At 42.1% G+C, this 17158-nt stretch overlaps 1 protein-coding gene across 1 annotated transcript in view; it reads left to right on the top strand.

Moving 5' to 3' along the window:
• The window catches only part of LOC129859138 (carboxypeptidase A6-like), a 47358-nt gene that overhangs the window by 16107 nt on the left and 14093 nt on the right, over positions 1-17158 (top strand). Inside the window, exons 2-4 of the mRNA XM_055928530.1 lie at positions 1676-1751; positions 14823-14947; positions 16315-16429. Coding sequence (XP_055784505.1) covers positions 1676-1751; positions 14823-14947; positions 16315-16429 — 316 coding nt within the window. The remainder of the gene's footprint in view (positions 1-1675; positions 1752-14822; positions 14948-16314; positions 16430-17158) is intronic.

The raw sequence follows: 17158 nt of genomic DNA, 5'->3' as shown, positions 1-17158 counted from the left end.
AGTCATTCTCCCCCCAAAATATACGTCCCTCCGCGACCTGTAGTATCCTGTGATCTGTGCTTTTGTCAGAGTATATTTAAGCTAGTATATTATGTTTTAATATAGGTTCATGTTATTTAAGACTCCTGATTCCCATCTGTCTCAATGTAATAATGTATTGTAATAACAAACGTTTGTCCCATCCCATCACCTGTGTGTGTAACACAAACCGCTGTAGCACTGCACTATCTGTCAGCCACATTCCTCGGCCTCCAAACACAAGGCACTACAGAGGATGGTGCGTACGGCCCAGTACATCACTGGGGCCAAGCTTCCTGCCATCCAGGACCTCAGAAAAAGGCCCTAAAAATTGTGAAAGACTCCAGCCACCCTAGTCATAGACTGTTCTCTCTGCTGCCGCAAGGCAAGCGGTACCAGAGCTCCAAGTCTAGGTTCGAAAGGCTTCTTAACAGCTTCTACCCCCAAGCCATAAGACTCCTGAACATCTAATCAAATGGCCACCTAGACTATTTTCATTGCCCCCCCCCCCCCCCCCCCCTTTATGCTGCTGCTACTCTCTGTTATTATCTACGCATAGTCACTTTAATAACTCTACCTACATGTACATATTACCTGAATTACCTCGACTAACCGGTGCCCCTGCACAATGACTCTGTACCGGTACCCCCTGTATATAGCCTCACTATTGGAATTTTACTGCTGCTCTTTAATTATTTGTTACTTGTATTTTCTATTTTTTACTTATTTATTATTTTTCTTAAAACTGCATTGTTGGTTAAGGGCTTGTAAGTACGCATTTCACTGTAAGGTCTACACCTGTTGACACCTACACCTGCACCTGTTTGGCGCATGCGACAAATGCATTTTGATTTGATTTGATTGTTCAACACTGGTTTAACCCTGTCATCCATCCCTTCCGTCACACTAAAACAGGACCCAGCCCTTCCCTTAACCCTGCTGAATCATCTCTCACAATTAAGTGTCATTCTCCAGTCATGTACAAAAGGGAGACTGCATTAACTCTGACTACTGTATGGCTGAGAAATGTCATAGAGTGATGTGCTTTTAGTCATTTTAAATCTTGCTCAATTTAATCCTGACTGTGGTTAGTATAGGGGACAGATTATGTCTACTTCCAGACATAGTATAGATAGATAGGTAGATCCTACAAGGTAGTTAGTAAAGGTATAGGATCTTCATTTGAGCCATATCCTACAACAGAAAATAAATCCTGCAGTAACAGGAAATGTGAATTATTATGTGGATTATAATTAATTGTCATTTTTTTGTAGTGGTGGATACATTTTTCGTAAGGGGATTGGTAGGTGGCTTGAACATAATTACAAATTATTTGTCAAGTGCAGATTGACCGCAAGAAGCCCAAACAGATATATTGTTTGGCTAAAACATAATAAATTAAAATCTTGCTTACGTTTGTATACGTTCACACATATCTCTGTATTATGCATGGGAATAGTTTGGAATAGATTTTCAAAATGCAAATAAATTGGTTGCTGATTTGCAGGTGTTTTTAGTCTGTTATACAAAATAAGAAATAAGAAACTGTTGTAGTTATACAGTATACTAGTAATAATGTACAATGGCCAGTACTCCCTTCAGCAAATAGAAAAGAAAAGCATAAATGTTACTTAACTCCTTCCCTCTGCTTCTTCAGTGATCAAGTCTTCAGGATAACTCCCAGCAACGAGGGGGAGGTTCAGGAGCTCAAGAAACTCCTGGGAAACATCAAGGTAATGATGTCCTGTCTTTAATAGTCTCACCCTCTCTCGTTCTTCACACAAAAACACACACACACACACACACACACACACACACACACACACACACACACACACACACACACACACACACACACACACACACAGACACACACACACACACACACACACACACACACACACACACACACACACACACACACACACACACACACACACACACACACACACAGACACAGACACACACACACACACGCACACACACACACGCACACACAGACACACACAGAGTAATTAGTCCACTCATCATCTCTGATGATTATGACACTGTGCTGATGATCATATTTCCTGTAGTCAACGTGTCAACTTGAGTTACGAGACGAGGGAGATTACTCTGTCAGAACAACAGTGTTATGCAGATTGAGCTGTTTCTCTCTCTCTATCTCTCTTGATAGAACATCTTTACTGAGACAGGGAGACTGGGAGAGGGAGATGTCCACCGTCAGACCATGTCTGTTTCTATGAGAGAAGAAGAGGCCCCTGTTCTACTTCAATGAGCTCTGCAGTCTGAGAGTGTGAGGGAGAGATGAAGTATTTTTATATTTACATAATGGGGAGGGATGTTTAGATTGAGTCTCCATTTGACAGCTGAGAGAAATCAATACTGTAGCTTCACCAGGAAGGGACAATAGGCCATGATAAAACGTTCACTGTTTACCATCAATAGAGAACCACAGTAATCATACTGTAGTCAGTGTACTAGACATTCTTCTTCTGACACATTTTACAGAGAGGCAGATGATGCAGTTCATGCAAGTAAGAGAGATATCTGGTTCATGGACCGTTGCCGTTGGAAAAACCTGCAGGCTCCTCGGACAAAGCGAGAAGGAGTTTCCTGTGGCCTGTGACATTCCCAATCCCATTTGGGAACAATTACACAACAATGCCAGGAAAAACGACAACCTCCCTGCACTTTCCTTCCCTTGAAGATAAACTCCCAGCAGAAGAACTGATGTTATTAGTGGAATATGAAAATGAGGTGGAACCTGCCTGGGTGGCCAAGGTTAATATATGAAAACTGTGTTGAATGGATGAATTCACATTAGATAGAGCTGTCCCACTTTTTGTGTAGCATGTTTTGAGCAGTGGTGGAATATGTTGAACAGTGTTTGCCAGTGTTGGGCTGTCTTTAGTTGTTTTGGCCTGTATTGGGTAGTATATCACTGATATGGCTATTTGGTAGTGTCTGAGATACTGTATGTCTGACTGTTTGGGTTCTGTTGGGAAGTGTTTGGGCTGTTATAGTTATCCTTGGCCAAGTCTATTAGGGTTCAGGGTTGGGCTGAACTGTTCCGACAACCAGAAAGACTAACTCAGAGAGGGAATGAGGGACAGAGAGGGGGGAAAGTAAATTGACACAAAAAGTAGTGATTTATTGTACAGATGGCTAAATAACCGGACATCATTTGGTGGTTCCCACATGTTGGTCTTGGTCTGGCCTGAGTCTTTGTCTAAGGAGGGCCAGTGGACCAGGAGAGCCTGGAGATGGTGGCTACTGTTTGGACAGCTGCTGCTGAGATGTGTTTTCATTAGTTTAGCCGCGCTCCGCCGTGACGACCTCATGCCAAAGTCACACTTTTAACCTTCAGGTAGAGACTGGGGTCAAATAGAGAGAGGAGTGTCACATACATTCAATTGTTGATTCACATCTACGGGTGCCAGTCCACAGAGAGACAGAATGGTTGGACTCCAAATGTGTTTGTGCCATCATTCAGATACTAGTGGAAAGATGTTTCCTTTAGTGATTTGCCCTTTGAATTGTTGATACTGAGACAACGGAGTGCTATGTCTTATGATAGATCTGTCTAGCTTCTCCTGAAGCACAAATTCTCCAATAGAATTTTACCTTAGTTGCCTTGTGTTGAGGCCGACATGTCTACAGTATGTCTCAGGACTGAACTAATCTCTACTGTAGGCCCAGTAGCTTCCTTAACTCCATGCCATCATTGCCATGAACCATAACACAACTCCCTCAATTTAAAGGTGTCCTATAACCACAAATAAAATTGTGTAAACAATCAAATCATAAAGGATCTAATCAACGGGAATTATATTTCCCAATGAAGCCAAGGAATGCTTCTATAAGAGCCTTTTCTGTAAACAATTACAGGAAACCGTAACTTGGGTCCTACAAGGGCCTCATTAAGAGTGAACCATGTTCTCTGATAGTGATACACGAGTGATACCTGGGCAAGTGCTGTTTGATTTGTGAGACCAACAAAGAGATGTGGAAACATTTACTGTAACAATGGTGCTCTTAGCCACTTGGAAATGAGGCCTTTGACCCTACCCATTTTTGTTGGCTGAGAGTAGCAGAGAAAAGCTGAGGACAACATGCCATTCTATACCGTTTACTTCAAAGCGGGTGCATGGCTTTCTGTTAACCATTAAACTAATCAGTCTGTTAATAGGGGTTTGTACCAGTCTGTAGGATTCTACTCCTGTGCTGAAACCAGAGCCAGCTGGCACTATGAGATGCTCAGTTCCCGTCACAGCAAATAACTGAATCGCTGAATCATGCTCCCAAAAAAAGTTTAATTTTAGAGCAAGGCTGGTATTTTCTTTACATAAAACCTTGGTTAAGGAGAGCATCAATGGCTGGTCCAAGGTCGACATATGTGTTTATTTGGCTGCTAATAGCTGGCTAAAGGATGGCGTATACCAGCTCCAGCCAGCAGTGCTATCTGTTGGCAGGAGCTGAAAGAAGGCTTTGCTGCTAACCTGGGGACAAACAGCAGGGTGTGGGATGTTGGAGGCAGAGGGAATGGCTTGACTGGGCTGTTACAGTTTTTTTACAATCACTTTGGCACTGATTTCAGAACCTTGTGGTCATTTTCCTAGACACAACTCACAATGGTCATCACTTGTAACACAGGCTGTCCAATGTTCAAAACATTGCATTGTGCATTCATATCTTTAAAGAAACCCTTGCACTTGCAGAAACATTGGTTCACATACTTAATTTATCATGAAATACCATAGGAACATTACTTTAGATCACCCACACACAAGATACCGATAGTTTAACTGTGTAGTTGTTCGTACAATCATTAAATATTGTAGTACAAAATATGTGATACATGTTTCATTATGGTACTACACGTAAATACATCACTGTAAAAGGACTAGTAGAGAGAATACAGACACAGTGGAATCATTGAACAAAATATGAAATGTATTGATGACATACAGTAAAATCACAATAGGTTTCTTTGAATCAAAGCAAAAAAGAAAAAAACTACAGTAAAACGTCATCTGCAGTGTTCCTCACCTGGCTTACTGTAAAAAGCAAAACAAAGGATTGATTACTGTACTTCTATATTTCCATCAACACTGTCTTGTGGATTTGGCCACAGGTTCTCATCCACATCACAATGGATGTTTTCATTAGCCAAACATCTTGGGAAGAATCTTCGGGCATGGCGAATCCAGGCCTGACACTGGTCTGCCGTGATGTAATTGCATGCGTCATCCATGGCCTGGAGAAGGGTGGCTTGTTTGTGAGGGCGCCTATCATATACCTTTCACCTCCATGTGGTGAAAAATTCCTCAATCGGGTTAAGGAAAGAAGAGTATGGAGTAAGTACAGGGTGGTAAATTGTGGATGGGCCTGAAACCATGCTTGCAACATTTGAGCATGGTGGAACCTGACATTATCCCACACAATGACATAGGTCACGCCATCAGCTCTACAGACCTGATTTAGCTCATCAAGGAAGCTTACAAGGAGAGCAGCATACGATCCAATACGAGGTCTGTGTCCCACCAAACCATCTTCTGATATAGCCGCACACATGGTGATATTGGCCCCACATTGTCCAGGTACTTGGATGGTTGCCCGCTGGCCAATGAAACTCCAACCTCTCCTCCTTTTCTTAGCCAGGTTGAAGCCTGCCTCATCAAGAGGAAATTGTTGCTGGTTTTCGTCACCATCCAGCTCCATCACCCTCTAAAAATACATTTTGGATAGAGAATTACTGATTACAATGTAGCATTTTGGGGGATTTTTCACAACAGGTATCTTGAAACTGAACATACCTGAACATACTCAGTCCTCAGTTGCTTGACTGTCTGCATTTCTGTCAAAAGGCACACGGTATAGCTGTTTTAGAGACACCTGGTGCCTTTTCAGCATGCGTACAATAGTCGGCAAATTTATGGCTTCCACATTCCACACATGTCGTCATTGCCCAAGATGTGCTGCCAAATTTCTGTAAGGCGAATATAATTTCTGGCCCGAACCAAATTGACCACAGTCCACTTGTTGGTCAGTCAGAATTTTGCCTCTGCCTCCCCTTTTTGGCCTAGTCTCAACTCTGCAGGGAAAATTACAATAAGAATACATTTAGTCACATCACCTACTCTGTGGCACACATTGGCATGCAGTATACAGTCATTTGACAATTGAGAGTAGCCTAATGTTTAGTGCATGCTGAAGACTTACCGGTTCTCATTGCGGAAAGTTCTGATGATTGAGGCTGCGGTTGATCTTCTGAGGTTTGGTTGAATCATTGTAGCTGCCTCAGTCATTGTCATGCCATGATTTACGACATGGTCTACAGCTATTGCTCGGCTTTCATTGGACACTCTTTGCTGTTGCTGCCGCTGTCTTGGTCCGTGGCCTTGTCCTCTACCACATTCCCTCTCAGAAGGGGTACTTGTCCCCTGCCATTCCTTTGACCACCACGTCTTCCTCCTCCCACTGCTCTATTGTGACGTGGATCACCTGCCGGCTCCATGTTATCGCTATGTTGTTGTAGGTGGATACCATCACGAACGAGTTGGCAGTATTGGAAAAGCAATTACAAGGGCCAGCATACATACTCACCTGCCACTTTATTAGGTACACCTGCATGTTAACGCAAATAGCCTGCTCCTTCGAACAGCGAATCATGTGGCTGCCTGCAACTCCGTATGTAGAGTAGAGAGCTTTAGTTGTTGTTCGACCAAACATTAGAACGGGCAAGATGCGTAATCTAAGCAATTTTGATTGTGGTATGATTGTTGGTGCCACTCATGGTGGTTCCAGCATCTCAGAAACAGCTGCCCTCCTGGGATTTTTACACACTACAGTCTTTAGAGTTTACAGAGAATGGTGCGATAAACAAAACATATTCAGTGAGTGGCACTTCTGTGGGCAAAAACCCCTTGTTAATAAGAGAGGTCAGAGGAGAATGTCCAGACTCATTCAAGCTAACAGAAAGGCCATATATGCTCAAATAACAGCCGTTTAAAACAGTGGTGTGCAGAAGCGCATCTCTTAACGTACAGACCCGTGAATAATTCAGGTTGTTGGAGGCAAAAGGAGGTCCTCCCCAGTACTAGATAGGTGTACCTAATAAAGTGTGTACAGTAATGTCACATCTTAAAACATGGGACAATAGAAAGTGTCTGAAAGAATGATGAAATATTACATCCATAGATAATGTAGTCCAATTGGTTCATGTTTCCACGGTAATTGGTGTCAATGGATCTCGTTATCCTGAAACTTTCATGATTTAAACATGGAATATTGTTTGTCCGTTTCCATTTTTTTTTCAATTGCTAACAAGCATCGGTCAATACTGAAGCCACTTTTTCAAAACTCTTCAGTCTGCATTACCAACATGCATCTTGACCAAACAGTTAATCTCACCTCCAAAACTCACTCAAACCACCAAAACACTTCATACATGTCTCCAAATTAGCTTGTTCAATCATTACACTGGCAACAATTCTCACTCAAAGCAAGCATTGGCACTCATAACACACTGACCTAAAAAACACTAACATGGAGCATTACATAAATGAACTTCTTTGAAATTTGAATGATTTTTCACATAAATCAGTATTTCATTATAGACTATGACACCTTTTCACTTTATTGACTGTACTAAAGTATATGTAACAAGAATTAATCAAATGCAGCAATTTGCTTCAATAGCCTTTATTTTTTTCTATATCTTTGCATATAGTAACTTACATGTGAAAAATTAAAAGTTGAAACAAAAAACTAATTCCTGAAATGTCAGGGCTGCAATAATAATTACAACAAAAAACTTGTATAGCATAATCACTTATACTGTACTGTGAGGGTTCTAGTTCTCCTGCAAGTTCTCATCAACATCACATCTTATGTCTTCTCTGGTGATGCATCTTGGAAAGTATCTTCTGGAATGTCTTTAATCCAACCCTGGCAGTCTTCAGGAGAAGTGTCTCCACACCCTGTCAGTCTTCAGGAGAAGTGTCTCCTCACCCTGCATTCATGGCATCCAGTAAGGACATCTGGTCATGTGGATGGTGGTCATTAACCTTCCACCTCCACGCAGAGACAGACTCCTCTATGGGGTTTAGGAAGGGGGAGGACGGAGGCAGGAATAGTACTGGCATCCTGGGATGTGCAGCAAACCAGTCTGTGACTGCAGCAGAGCAGTGGAATGCCACATTATCCCACACAACAATGAAAGTAGGGGAGTTTACTTGCCCCGCTCTCCTCTGCTGGCACAAGTTGATTACGCAGGTCATCCAGAAAAGAGCTTCTGTATTGTAGGGGCCAATGAGTGGTTTGTGTAACAGCAAACCATCATTGCACAGTGCTGGACACGTGATGTTAGCTCCTCTCTGGCCTGGGACATCCACGGTTACTCTCTGTCCAATCATATTTCTTGCCCTGCTGTGTGTTTTTACCAGGTTGAATCCAGCTTCATCCACAAAGGTGAATGCATGTGCAGTTTGCCTGGCTTTTGTCTCCATTACTCTAAAATACAGTAAATCCACAGCACTTTACATTATGCACAGCTGTTTATGTGCCCTGTTTGGTTATTGAACAGACATCTTACCTGGACATATTGATACCGGTGTTCTTTCACACGTTCATCGTTTCTCTCAAAGGGTACAACTGCTTCATCCGTATTTTATGATTCTCTAGGACTCTGGTAATTGTCATTGTGCTGACTGTATTCACATTCCCAAAAGTGATATTGTCTGCCATCACTCTGTCCTGAATTTCCCGCAGTTTTATTGCTTTGTTGCTAATTACCATGTCAACAATGGCAATTTCCTGCGCATCTGTAACGATGTACGCTGAGTCGAGAAGCAGATTCAGAGAGTGAATACATTTAATAAATGAACAAAACAAGAAACACAAACAGCATACCGACATGAAACATCAACAATGACGACTGGGGAAGAAACCAAAGGGAGTGACATATCCTGTCTAGGATCAGCGTGGCGCTAGCGGCACACCCCCCCCCCCCCCACTGAAAAACCAGTGCCGCGAAATTCAAAAAAAATATTTTTTTTAAATATTTAACTTTCACACATTAAAGTCCAATACAGCTAATGAAAGACACAGATCTTGTGAATCCAGTCAACATGTCCGATTTTTAAAATGTTTTACAGGGAAGACACAATATGTAAAGATGTACATCTATTACCTAAAAATACATTAGCATAATCCACCATCTTTTATTTGTCCACCAACACCAGTAGCCATCACCAATTCGGCTAAACTAAGATATTTATAGCCCCTAACCAACAAAAAAACTCATTAGATGACAGTCTGATAACATATTTATGGTATGGGATAGGTTTTGTTAGAAAAAAGTGCATATTTCAGGTAGATGGCATAGGTTACAATTGCACCCACCGTCACAAATGGAATAGAAAAACTACTTAGAGCAACGTGTTTACCTACTTACTAATCATCAAACATTTCGTAAAAATACACAGCATACACGAATCGAAAGACACAGATCCTGTGAATACAGACAATATTTCAGATTTTCTAAGTGTCTTACAGCGAAAACACAATAAATCGTTATATTAGCATAGCACATAGCACATAGCAGCCCAGCATTGATTCTAGCCAAAGTGAGCGATAAAAGTCAACATCGCCAAAAGATATTAATTTTTTCACTAACCTTCTCAGAATTCTTCCGATGACACTCCTGTAACATCATATTACACAATCCATATAGAGTTTGATCGCAAATGTTTATATTTAGCCACCAAAATCATGGTTAGACAATGTGAAATGTAGACAAGCTGGTCAGAAAATGTCCTTGCGCCGCTTAGACAGTGATCTACTCTTATACATAAATACTCATAAACGTGACTAAAAAATATAGGGTGGACAGGGATTGATAGACAATTTAATTCTTAATACAATTGCGGAATTACATTTTTTAATTTATCCTTACTTTTCAATACAGTTTGCGCCAAGCGAAGCTACGTCAAAAAACATGGCGTCCTAAGCCACTAAAATGTTTCGACAGAAACACGATTTATCATAATAAAAATGTCCTACCTTGAGCTGTTCTTCCATCAGTATCTTGGGCAAAGGATCCTTTCTTGGGAGAAATCGTCTTTTGGTGGAAAGCTGTCCTCTTGCCATGTGGAAATGCCAACTGCGTTCGGGATGAACTGAAAAGCGTGCCCGGCTATTCACATCGTTTCAAAAATAAATGTCCCAAAATCGCACTAAACGGATATAAATTGCTATAAAACGCTTTAAATTAACTACCTTATGATGTTTTTAACTCCTATAACGAGTGAAAAGATGACCGGAGAAATATAACAGGCTAAACTAACGCTTGGAACAGGAGCGGGTCGGTGTCCAGCACGCGCGTTACGCACCAAGGAAAGACTTGCTAGCTACAGGGTTTTTTAATTTATAGGGCCTGTGAACGCGCAATCGACCCCATTGGAATCGTCATCACGTAAAGGCATCCAGGGGAAGACGTAAGCAGTGTCCGTATAGTCATAGCAAAAACAGTGCCCTTTTAACTGACTCCAGAACAGTGGCCAAAATTTCTGAAATCTGACTCCATGTCAGGGAAATTGCTGTAGAATGGGCTCTGTTCCACTTAGAGACAACATTTCAACTCCTATAGAAACTATAGACTGTTTTCTATCCAATGATAATAATAATATGCATATTGTACGATCAAGGATTTTGTGGGAAGCCGTTTCAAAAATTACCCAATTAGCATAAATAGTCTAAACAGCGCCCCCATCCCCAACAGGATATAAAGGGCAGGTAATCAAGGAGGTGATGAAGTCCAGGTGAGTTGCATTATGCACGTACCGCTGGTGACAGCTGTGCGCCCTAATGAGCAGCCTGGTGACCTAGAGGCCGGAGAGGGAGCACACGTAACAGCATCTGATCATATTCTGCCTCTCCCTCCTGTGGGAGGCAACCTTTGGATTCAACTGAAAAACACAAAACAATCAATATATTTCAAAATGTCAGTACCTGTAAAAATGTGAACATACTGTATTGTACTGTAATATGTAGTTCAATTATTATTGAAGGATGCACATCTCACCTGTTGTTTTGCCGGAAAATTCATACTATTGATGCAACTGTTGAACGCTGCAGATTTGGTTGCACCCTTAAACTGGCCTCTCAAAGAGAGACCATGGTTTACAACATGGTGAATAATTGTGGCCCTAATCTTGTCAGAGACCACCGCTCTTGGTCTTCCTCTCCTTTGTCCTCCACACATTCTCCCTGCCACTCTTCTTTCCCCACCAACCTATCTTCCTTGATCCATCTTTCCAAAATAAATCATTCCCGAAGCCGTTCTCTTTTGTCAGGTTGGTAACAAGACTAAAAACAGGACACTTGGCTTTCAGCTGAAATTCAGCTGTTTTTGGAATTATAAAATATTTTGCTCAGATGAGAAATGCACAACATTTGCCATCGTTCTGTTTTGAATGTGTTTTTAACCGTTTGGAAACAGTGTGTTAGCATTTTAAAACATGTGCTGCAAATAAACTCAGCAAAAAAAGAAAAGTCCCTTTTTCAGGACCCTGTCTTTCAAAGATAATTCGTAAAAATCCAAATAACTTCACAGATCTTCATGGGTGAAGGGTTTAAACACTGTTTCCCTTGCTTGTTCAATGAACCATAAACAATTAATGAACATGCACCTGTGGAATGGTTGTTAAAACACTAACAGCTTACATACGGTAGGCAATTAAGGTCAGAGTTATGAAAACTTAGGACACTAAAGAGGCCTTTCCACTGACTCTGAAAAACACCAAAAGAAAGATGCCCAGGGTCCCTGCTCATCTGCGTGAACGTGCCGTAGTCATGCTGCAAGGAGGCATGAGGACTGCAGATGTGGCCAGGGCAATAAATTGTAATGTCCGTACTGTGAGACACCTAAGACAGCGCTACAGGGAGACAGGACGGACAGCTGATCATCCTCGCAGTGGCAGACTACGTTTTTCAACACCTGCACAGGATCGGTACATCCGAACATCACACCTGCGGAACAGGTGCAGGATAGCAACAACAACTGCCCGAGTTACACCAGGAACGCACAATCCCTCCATCAGTGCTCAGACTGTCCGCAATAGGCTGAGAGAGGCTGGACTGAGGGCTTGTAGGCCTGTTGTAAGGCAGGTCCTCACCAGACATCACCTGGAACAATGTTGCCTATGGGCACAAACCCTCCATCTCTGGACCAGACAGGACTGGCAAAAAGTGCTCTTCACTGACGAGTCATGGTTTTGTCTGACCAGGGGTGATGGTCGGATTTGTGTTTATCGTCGAAGGAATGAGCGTTACACCGAAGCCTGTACTCTGGAGTGGGATAAATTTGGAGGTGGAGGGTCCATCATGGTCTGGGGCGGTGTGTCACAGCATCATCGGATTGAGCTTGTTGTCATTGCAGGCAATCTCAACACTGTGCGTTACAGGGAAGACATCCTTCTCCCTCTTGTGGTACCCTTTCTGCAGGCTCATCCTGACATGACCCTCCAGCATGACAATGCCCCCAGCCATACTGCTCGTTCTGTGCGTGATTTCCTGCAAGATAGGAATGTCAGTGTTCTGCCATGGCCAGCGAAGAGCCCGGATCTCAATCCCATTGAGCACATCTGGGACCTGTTGGATCGGAGGGTGAGAGCTAGGGCCATTCCCGCCAGAAATGTCTGGGAACTTGCAGGTGCCTTGGTGGAAGAGTGGGGTAACATCTCACAGCAATAACTGGCAAATCTGGTGCAGTCCATGAGGAGGAGATGCACTGCAGTACTTAATGCAGCTGGTGGCCACACCAGATACTGACTGTACTTTAAAATTTGATCCCCCCTTTGTTCAGGGACAAATTATTCCATTTATGTGAGTCACATGTCTGTATAACTTGTTCAGTTTATGTCTCAGTTGTTGGATCTTGTTATGTTCATACAAATATTTACACATTTGAAGTTTGCTGAAAACAAACACAGTTGACAGTGAGAGGACATTTCTTTTTTGCTGAGTATACAGTTGAAGTCGGAAGTTTACATACACTTAGGTTGGAGTCAACCACTCCTCAAATTTCTTGTTAACAAACTATAGTTTTGGCAAGTCGGTTAGGACATCTACTTTGTGCATGACGCAAGTCATTTTTCCAACAATTGTTTACAGACAGATTATTTCACTTACAATTCACTGTATCACAATTCCAGTGGGTCAGAAGTTTACATACACTAAGTTGACTCTGCCTTTAAACAGCTTGGAAAATTCAAATAGACAATGACCCCAAGGATACTTCCAAAGTTGTAGCAAAATGGCTTAAGGACAACAAGTCAAGGTATTGGAGTGGCCATCACAAAGCCCTGACCTCAATCCTATAGAACATTTGTGGGCAGAACTGAAAAAGCATGTGTGAGCAAGGAGGCCTACAAACCTGACTCAGTTACACCAGCTCTGTCAGGAGCAATGGGCCAAAATTCACCCAACTTATTGTGGGATGCTTGTGGAAGGCTACCTGAAAAGTTTGACCCAAGTTAAACATTTTAAATGCAATGCTACCAAATACTAATTGAGTGTATGTAAACTTCTGACCCACTGGGAATGTGATGAAATAAATAAAAGCTGAAATAAATAATTCTCTCTACTATTATTCGGACATTTCACATTCTTAAAATAACGTGGTGATCCTAACTGACCTAAGACAGGGAATTTTTACTAAGATAAAATTTTAGGAATTGTTAAAAACTGAATTTAAATGTATTTGGCTAAGGTGTATGTAAACTTCCGACTTCAACTGTATATAGTTTTGCAGGTGGTGGAGTATGAATGAGAAAAGAGTTCATGGATTTCGGAGAATGTGGTCATTAAAAGCATTTTGTGTGAAAGCACTGAAATATTATTCACAGTTTGGTCCACATACACTTCTGTTTCGCTGACTGTGAGAAGAGTTTTGACAGTGTGACTTCAGTTTTGACCAATGCATGTTAGCAATTGACAAAAACTGTAAGTGTAATGCAACAGTTGCTCATCATTTTGCGTAGTTCTATCAGATCATTGAAATGAAGTGGATAGACAGTCATCTCAGATGTAATGTGTGAATTGCATTTTGAAATGGTAATTCTTTGATGTTAAGTTGTGCCATTTTGAACAGGTGATTTTAGTTCAATGAACAAATTATCTTAGCTTTATGTGTATTGTTTCAAAGCAATTGGAAAAAGTGTTCGAGTTTAGAAAAATGTGCATTTTGACCATCGGTTGCGAGTTTTGTGTCTAGAGTTTTGATAAATGACATCAAGGTTCTGAAATTTGTGCCAAAGTGATTGTAAAAAACTGTAATAGGGACTTGTGGTGTGTGTGTGTGTGGGTGGGTGTGCGCATGTGTGTGTGTGTGTGTGCGTGCGTGCGCATGTTCATGTGTGTGTGTGTGTCTGTGTCTGTGTGTGTAGTCATCAACATTCCCTCAAACTTTACTTGGAGAGCAATATTGACCTGCTGGACAGACCAATCAAGCCTTCAGCCATAAGATTGATCTAGACTCCAGGTCACAGTGTGTTGTGGAGAACAGCCTTGAATGTTAAAGCTGTGCTATTGTCCATCTCCCCAGAAGCCCTGGGTTTATTAGCAGGAGGAAGCTAAAGTCATTTGTTCAGGGGATGGGCCAATATAGTTCTGTTCAGAACTGTGGGTTCATCAAGGGAAGCAAGGTTGTTTGGGTGGTGAGTGTCTTGCCATGTCTGTGTTTATAGGCATGTGTCCATGTTCATTCCACTATAACTAACTCTCTCTCTGCCTCACAGGTGGACCTGTGGCAGCCCAACAGTGCCTCTCTGATCCGATACAACGCCACCGTGGACGTGCATGTGAGACGGAACAACACGCGAGGGCTTCGTGCATGCCTCCAGAAGGAACACATAGATTTTAAGTAAGGGCTTAGAGACTCTACCCCCCGACTCACCGCTCCCCATTTCATATTTTCTTCCCATCAATCATCACAAACAACATTAAAATGATAGAGTTTATCATTTTCATCCCTATCCTCAGGGAAGATTTTCTACTTTTTTCTACTGCTCTCTCTCTCTCTCTCTCTCTCTCTCTCTCTCTCTCTCTCTCTCTCTCTCTCTCTCTCTCTCTCTCTCTCTCTCTCTCTCTCTCTCTGTCTGTCTGTCTGTCTGTCTGTCTGTCTGTCTGTCTGTCTGTCTGTCTGTCTGTCTGTCTGTCTGTCTGTCTGTCTGTCTGTCTGTCTGTCTGTCTCACTCTCCTTCTCTTTCTCTCTGTCTCTGTGTCTCTCTCTTTCTCTCTCTCCTTCCTTTGACTGTTCAGATCTATATTATTTTATATTGTCTGGGCCGGGGAGGCTGGTGAGTTGATGGGTTTCCATATTTGCAGTCTGAGAAACAGTCTGTTTTAGAGGAGAAAAGCTATGAGTGATGGGTTCATATGAGAGGGGAATAAAATATCAAATCGTAGCTGGGGAAATACAATTGTGTGTAGTGATTCCTAAAATGTCCCGCTTTCAACCACTTCAATTTCTGTCCACAGTTTTCTCATTAATGTGAGCTAAGCTAGTGTATGACAATAATCTTCAAAACGTACTCATTTTTGAAGAGAAAGAAAGTTCTCTGAAAAAATGGCAAAGACAGATGTAACCTTCTCTGGTACTATGAGAATAGTTTACCAAATAAGTGACAGAAGAATGTGACTCATCAAATAGAACACATTTTCTCTTCATGGACAGCAGTGGTTCATTTACTTCCAGAGGGTTGCTGAGCTCTTACGCTCACACACAATAGCACTGTCTAAAAGCTGTCTCTCCACACAAGGCCAACGTCTCTGCTCTCTCTGCATTTTTCTCTCACTTGAATAAGCAAACTGATGATAGAAGGAAACTCATCTATACTAAAATCACACCCCCAAAGCTTCTTGTACTTGCAGTTATCCAAAGCTGAAACACCAAGGTATTTTTATTTTTGTTTCAATCGTTTCTCTGTATTTTAGCTCATAGAAATACCAAGACAAGAAAGGACTTTTCAGGAAAAATGATGTTTCCCATAAAACAATGTACCCATAAGACTCACACTAGTCTCTCTCTGCCTCTCTCTCTCTCTCTCTCTCTCTCTCTCTCTCTCTCTCTCTCTCTCTCTCTCTCTCTCTCTCTCTGCCTCTCTCTCTCTCTCTCTCCCTATCTCTCTCTCTCTCTCTCTCTCTCTCTCTCTCTCTCTCTCTCTGCCTCTCTCTCTCTCTCTCTCTCTCTCTCCCTATCTCTCTCTATCTCTCACTCTCTCTCTACAGGGTGTTCATATCTAACCTTCAGAAGGAAATTGAAAAGCAGACTGGATATCGCTCTTCCCGCAAGAAGAGGTCTGAATCCCAATATGACTATGAGGTGTACCACTCTCTGGATGAGGTAGGTGGGACACACACACACACTCTCATTTACTCCATTGCTCACACGATAACACACTGTTTAGATTTGTACACACACTAACACAGTCACACACACACACACACTTTTCAGTTCAGTACAGTGCAACTAGGAGTCTTTGAGATGTGTGCATTTGCCTCTGGCCCCCTGAATCTTGAATCTGTACGCCTCAGTGCCACAGTCTGCATGCATTCCAATGTGAGATAGGGGGAACCAGGGAGCCTGTCAGCAAGACTACAGCAACCTATCATTATCATTACACAGCTTTAAACCTATCCTCACACACAGGAGACACACAGGGCTAAGAGACACACACACAAACACAGGAAACATCCATTTACATTCACCATCTGTACAATCTCTGTGTAGCAGGGCTGTAATGTACATACCATTCCAGAGAGTTGGAAATACATCTCCATCACCTCCGTCATCCAGGACTGTTAGATTAAGCATCTGTATAGTGTGTTAGAGGGGGTTATTGAGTGGGTGTGAAGACACATGGAAGGAATTGAACTTTTGTATTAGCACACACACACACTGCGTGAAGCCAGATCTACTCCAGGATAAGTGTATGTGTGTGTGTGTGTGTGCGCGTGTGCGTGCGGGCTAATTCCCCCATGGAATCAGCTACAACTAAGATTCATTGCCGTGCTGCCTAGCATGAAATGAGTTGTTTCACAGAGTTAAAGTGTGATGTGTAGGTCTAGTGTT

Source organism: Salvelinus fontinalis, chromosome 7, assembly GCF_029448725.1.
Source record: "Salvelinus fontinalis isolate EN_2023a chromosome 7, ASM2944872v1, whole genome shotgun sequence".
NCBI lineage: Eukaryota > Metazoa > Chordata > Actinopteri > Salmoniformes > Salmonidae > Salvelinus > Salvelinus fontinalis.
The sequence above is the reverse complement of the archived record's forward strand: the minus strand, read 5'-3'. Positions and strand labels throughout refer to the sequence as shown.